This window comes from Apteryx rowi, unplaced genomic scaffold, assembly GCF_003343035.1.
Source record: "Apteryx rowi isolate R43461 unplaced genomic scaffold, aptRow1 scaffold_33, whole genome shotgun sequence".
Classification (NCBI taxonomy): domain Eukaryota; kingdom Metazoa; phylum Chordata; class Aves; order Apterygiformes; family Apterygidae; genus Apteryx; species Apteryx rowi.
In genome coordinates, this window is record NW_020449752.1 from 4,332,640 (window position 1) to 4,338,811 (window position 6,172).

General features: G+C 64.0%; 1 protein-coding gene across 1 annotated transcript; it reads left to right on the top strand.

Moving 5' to 3' along the window:
• Nucleotides 1–48: 48 nt before the first annotated feature.
• STT3A (STT3A, catalytic subunit of the oligosaccharyltransferase complex) lies at nucleotides 49–5,724 on the top strand. The gene is made up of 17 exons (XM_026071741.1): nucleotides 49–800; nucleotides 1,083–1,143; nucleotides 1,443–1,564; nucleotides 1,657–1,802; nucleotides 1,891–1,981; nucleotides 2,069–2,175; nucleotides 2,670–2,834; nucleotides 3,033–3,213; nucleotides 3,471–3,626; nucleotides 3,734–3,825; nucleotides 3,941–4,096; nucleotides 4,182–4,370; nucleotides 4,470–4,586; nucleotides 4,742–4,844; nucleotides 4,931–5,119; nucleotides 5,198–5,313; nucleotides 5,436–5,724. Exons 1-17 carry the CDS (start codon nucleotides 713–715, stop codon nucleotides 5,472–5,474), a joined length of 2,118 nt encoding a protein of 705 aa, XP_025927526.1. The 5' UTR covers nucleotides 49–712; the 3' UTR covers nucleotides 5,475–5,724.
• The last annotated feature ends 448 nt before the right edge of the window (nucleotides 5,725–6,172 follow it).

The window sequence follows — 6,172 nt, forward strand, 5'->3', positions numbered from 1 at the left end:
ATTAATATTAATGTTTGCTCTTCGTTACCCCGGGCAAAGCCACCCGGAAACCGTCAGGACGCGCCGCRTTAATTAGCGATAATCACGCGCGCGCGCGAGCCGCCGTCGCCCCGGGATCTGCTGGGAGCGGCTTCGCCCCGAGCGCCCTGCGGAAAGCTGGATTTTAAGGAGAGGGGAGGGAAAAAAAAGGTGGTTTTTTTTTAGAGTAGAAAGTCCACGTTTTCCGGCGGCTGTTTCACTTCCTTGGCGTCTCACGACGGTTTTGCTTGTTCCTCCTCTTCCTCGGGGAGGTTGAGCCCAAAAAAYGCGACTTGTCCGGTCTAAGCAAGCCTGACTTATCGCGCCGGGCCGCCTTAGACCACCGCTGGGCCGTATATATATATATTTAAGGTTAAAAATTTAAAGTAGTGGTGGACTAGAGTCTTTCCGACCGTCTCCACGCAAGCGAATAGCGGCAGTTTCACCTAATCCCTGCGGTTTTAGCYCGTCTTTTGCAGGTCGCCGCCAGATTCCCGGGACGCCGCAGCGCCTCCGCCGCTAAAAGCTCGCGCTCGGGCGTCGCTTCGCCTGCAGGGAAACGGGCAGCTCCCGCGCCCCGAGGACGCGCCGGTCCCCGTGAGGCGAGCGGGGGGCCGCTCCGGGCGGTCGGATCCCGGAACCCGATCCCGGCGGCGCTTTGGGAAGCGGCTCTCCCGCCGTCCGCCTCGCGAAGATGACCAAGCTGGGGTTTCTCCGGCTCTCCTACGAGAAGCAGGACACGCTGCTCAAGCTCCTCATCCTCTCCATGGCGGCCGTGCTGTGTGAGTGTGCGGCTCCGGTGCCGTCGTTCCCGATAACATCCCGCCGACGGAGCCGGCTTTGCTCCTCCCGGGCTTTTTTGGGTTGCGAAACCCTTGTCTATCTTTAAAGCGCGCCTTAAGCCGACGCTCTTATTCCCTTAGTACTTGTCGCTTTGAAAACAGYATCTTCCCCGCGACCAATTTCAGACCAATCCAGTTTTCCTCCGACGCAGCGGATCGACGGGATGTCGGCTCCGGTTCGGAGCGCCGCGTCTTCACTCTGCCTTTTGCCTCTTTTTGCAGCTTTCTCCACGAGACTCTTTTCCGTCTTAAGATTTGAAAGCGTCATCCATGAATTTGATCCGTAAGTATCTTCGTCTCATCCCGCGAGCGCCTGCCGGGCTTTTCCCTTCCGGAGTGGGCGGCATTTGCCGGGCTCGAGTTGTTCTCCTCCGCGTTCAAATTCCCCCTTCGGGATGGAAGACAGGGAACGCGGCTTGCGCTGCGAACGAGTAGGATTTCCAGACCCGAAATTCGCTTCTAGCTTCCCGGGAGTCTTCCGGGAGCTCGGATCCGAGTCAGGGCAATCCCGTGACGGCTTTTTTTTGGGGAATCCCGTTCGTCTCGCGGCCGCTGGGGGTGTTTAACCTCCCGCCGTTGCAGGTACTTCAACTACCGCACGACGCGCTTCCTGGCGGAAGAGGGCTTCTACAAATTCCACAACTGGTTCGACGACCGCGCTTGGTATCCGCTCGGCCGGATCATCGGCGGCACCATCTATCCCGGTGAGCCGGCGTGCGCCGAGCCGAGCCGCGGCCCGCATCCGCCGCGCCGCGATCCGGGAGCCGCGCGCCGACGCCGTTGCCGTTTGCCGCAGGCCTCATGCTCACGTCGGCGGCCATCTACCACGTGCTGCACTTCTTCCACGTCACCATCGACATCCGCAACGTCTGCGTCTTCCTGGCGCCCCTCTTCTCCTCCTTCACCACCGTCGTGACCTACCACCTCACCAAGGAGCTCAAGGTAGGGGCGAGGCCCGGGCGCGCCGAGCCGAGCCGAGCCGCTCCGAGCGCCCCCGGAAAATCCTCACGGCTCTTCCCGCCCTCCCCAGGACGCGGGTGCCGGGCTCCTCGCCGCCGCCATGATCGCCGTCGTGCCCGGCTACATCTCCCGCTCCGTGGCCGGCTCCTACGACAACGAAGGTGAGTCGGCGGCATCCGGGCGAGGGCGATGGGGAAAATCCGGGCCGGCGCGAGCTCGCTCCGACGCTTCCGCCCTCTCCCGCTTAGGCATCGCCATCTTCTGCATGCTGCTCACTTACTACATGTGGATCAAGGCGGTGAAAACCGGCTCCATCTATTGGGCAGCGATGTGCGCTCTGGCCTACTTCTACATGGTAAGCATCCCCTTCCCGGCTCCGGGGCGCTCCCGGCTCCGAGGCGTTCCCGGCCCTGAGGCGTTCCCGGCCCTGAGGCATCCCCGGCTCCGAGCATCGCGTCGGAGACGGGAGCCAAAAAAACACGCGGTGCGCGGTTCCCCCCGTCGCTCCTGGCGTTCGGGGACGCCGAGCCTCCCCGAAGGACTCGGATTGGAGCGGACGCGTTCTTCCCCGATCCCCACTCGGAGCATGGCGTCATTTTTTTGTGGAAAACCTTTATTAAGAGCGTTGGGAAACGGGGGGTTCCAACAGCTGGCGCTGCGTCCTCCGTGTCCTCCTTAAAACCAGCGAGCGGGGACGGCATTTCCATCTCGAGAACTTTGGTCCCACCTCAAAGCGAGACCGAAACGCGTTCCGTTTCCGGGCCGGAAGCTAGGGAACGATCCCGGCTAAACGCGGACCCGTCCGGTTTGACCCGCTGAGCGGCGGCCCTCTTGTTTTTCTCTCGCCAGGTGTCCTCGTGGGGCGGCTACGTCTTTCTGATTAACCTCATCCCCTTGCATGTTCTTGTGCTGATGCTGACCGGCCGCTTCTCCCACAGGATCTACGTCGCCTACTGCACCGTCTACTGCTTGGGCACCATCCTCTCGATGCAGATCTCCTTCGTGGGCTTCCAGGTAGGAGCCGCCGGCTGCGGCGCTCCGTTTTTCCGCCCGCGTCTCGGCCTCCGTAAAAGCTCCTCCGCCATTCGGGTCGCGGGTCCCCATCTGGGAGCCGGGGCTGCGCCGTTCGCTGCCCGCGGGGAGGAGGAGGAGGAGGAGGAGGTTTGCCGCGGCGCTCCGCGTCTTGACGGCGCTCGCTCCCGCCGCTCGCAGCCCGTCCTCTCCTCGGAGCACATGGCCGCCCTGGGAGTCTTCGGCTTGTGCCAGATCCACGCCTTCGTGGACTACCTGCGCAGCAAGCTCAACCCGCAGCAGTTTGAAATCCTYTTCCGGAGCGTCATCTCCCTCGTCGGCTTCGTCCTCCTCACCGTAGGCGCTGTGCTGATGCTCACAGGTATCCCRAGGTTCCYGGCCGGGCCGGGATTTTCCCCCTTYGGCAGCGTTAACTGCCGCCTCGGCRTCCCGTCGCTTCCAAGAGCGAAGCGACGGTTGGTCGCTGTGGTTTCGGCCGTAATTCCACACGGAGGTTTCGGCGTTCGCCGGTCCTCCCTTAGGAGAGCGCCCACCGGAGCTTCTCCCGTGAGCGGATTTGCCGGCGCGACGGGTCGCTCCGCGCCGGGATTCAACGCTCCGTTTCCTCCCTTGCGGTAGGGAAGATCTCCCCGTGGACGGGGCGTTTCTACTCCCTGCTGGACCCTTCCTACGCCAAGAACAACATCCCCATCATCGCCTCCGTCTCCGAGCACCAGCCCACCACCTGGTCCTCCTACTACTTCGACCTGCAGCTCCTCGTCTTCATGTTCCCAGGTGAACGCGGCCGCCGGAAACGCTCCGGGCGGGCGGGTTGGGGGCCGAAGGCCGCTCCCCCCTCGTCCTCGCGGCGGCCCTCACCCGGCGCTCTTCTCCCCTCGCAGTCGGCCTCTATTACTGCTTCAGCAACCTCTCGGACGCCCGCATCTTCATCATCATGTACGGCGTCACCAGCATGTACTTCTCCGCCGTGATGGTGAGGGCGACTCGGGAGCCGCTTCGCGGAGGGGCCTAAAGCGGACGCCGGAAATCGGGGCCGGCATCTCGCTCGCGCCCGGGGCCCTCACCGCGCCGCTCGCGCTCCTCCGCAGGTGCGTCTGATGTTGGTGCTGGCTCCGGTCATGTGCATCCTGTCCGGCATCGGCGTCTCCCAGGTGCTCTCCACCTACATGAAGAACCTGGACATCAGCCGGCCGGATAAGAAGAGCAAGAAACAGCAGGACTCCACGTATCCCATCAAGAACGAGGTGAGCGCTCCGAGGGGAAGAGCTCGTGGGGACACCGGCGCGGGCYGGTGACGTCCTCTGACGCTGCCCGTTTTCGCTCCCGCAGGTGGCCAGCGGCATGATCCTCGTCATGGCTTTCTTCCTCATCACCTACACCTTCCACTCGACGTGGGTGACCAGCGAGGCCTACTCCTCGCCCTCCATCGTGCTCTCCGCTCGGGGCGGCGACGGCAGCAGGATCATCTTCGACGACTTCCGCGAGGCCTACTACTGGCTGCGGCACAACACGCCGGAGGTGAGCCGCTCCCCGCCGCGCGCTCAGCCACGAGGCGAAGCGGCGCCTGCCCGCCGACCGCCCGCTCGCTGACCGCCCGCCTCGTCTCCGCGCGCGCAGGACGCCAAGGTCATGTCTTGGTGGGATTACGGCTATCAGATCACGGCTATGGCCAACCGCACCATTCTGGTGGACAACAACACCTGGAACAACACGCACATCTCGCGGGTCGGTCAGGTAGGCCAGCAGACCTTCTCCAGATGATCGTTGTCCTCCTTCCGGAGACCTCCGGAAAGCAGGGTTTCTCCCCCGGGCGCCTCCRGATGGCGTCACGTGGTGGCACTACCCCGTGTCTAACGGCTGCCGCTTGATCGCCGCTGTCTTTGACCCAGGCCATGGCCTCCACGGAGGAGAAGGCCTACGAGATCATGAGGGAGCTGGACGTCAGCTACGTGCTGGTGATATTCGGCGGCCTCACCGGCTATTCCTCCGACGGTAAGACCCCCGGCGCGCGAAATCCGCCGTTGCGCCCGGTCGCGGGGGCGCGCTGACGCTGGCGGCCGCCTCCCGCCCCCTCGCAGACATCAACAAGTTCCTGTGGATGGTGCGGATCGGCGGCAGCACGGACACRGGGCGCCACATCAAGGAGCACGACTACTACACGGCCACGGGCGAGTTCCGCGTCGACCGCGAGGGCTCCCCGGTGCTCCTCAACTGCCTCATGTACAAGATGTGCTACTACCGCTTYGGGCAGGTCTACACGGAAGCCAGTGAGTGCCGGGTGGGTGCCGGGAACGCGGCTCCCGGTTCGGAAGGGCGCCGGCTCACCCTTTCCCACCCCCTCGCAGAGCGGCCGCCGGGCTATGACCGGGTGCGGAACGCCGAGATTGGCAACAAGGACTTCGAGCTGGACGTGCTGGAGGAGGCCTACACCACGGAGCACTGGCTGGTGCGGATATACAAAGTAAGCGCGTTTCCCCCCAAAATCGCCCCGGGGCTCGGAAACATTCCCGGCGAGCTGGAGGGAAACGGGGCGCAGCGGGGCACTGCTTCCCTTCTCCTCATCATCCTCCTCCTTTCCGGCAGGTCAAGGACTTGGACAACCGGGGCCTGTCGCGAACGTAGAGGCRCCGCCGACCGCGCTGACCCGGCCTTCGCCCCGGGAAGCAGTTTTTTTGGGGGAGTTTTGGGGGTTTTCTTTCGTTTTTTGTTTTTTTTTATACGCCGTTTGTAAGCGAGCGGCCGGCGCCGCCCGCCGGGTCCCGGCCTGGCGCGTCGGAGCCGCGGAGGGATTTTTGTAAACGCCGCCCGGCTCCCGAATCGGAAATGATGGCTTAACCGGGGGTTGATTAAAGGGGAATTCCACAGAAAACCAGCGAGGCGGTGGTGTGTCTTGGCTGCGCTCCTCGTCCCCGTCCCCCCCTGTCCCCCGCGTCCCCTGCGGCGCTGCTGCCCCGGCCCCGTTTGCAATGAAATCGCAGCGTTTTCCCCCTAAACGAAGCCGAACGGGCGCGCGAAGGGGCGAAACACGGTGAAACCGGCCCCGAAGTTGACTGAAATGGTGAAGAGTTGGATGCGCCCAAGCATGGGCCCAGGCGTCCGGGGTGTTGGGGAAGTGCGGAGGGGCCCAGGTGTCCGGGGTACATGAACTTGCAGAGGGGCCCAGAAGTCCGGGATGGACAAACAGGCAGAGGGGCCCAGGTGTCCGGGGTGACTGAATGTGCGGAGGAGCCCAGGCATCTGGGGTGGCTGAATGTGCGGAGGGGCCCAGGCGTCCGGGATGGGGAGGAGAGTGCGGAGGGGCCCAGGCGTCCGGGATGGGG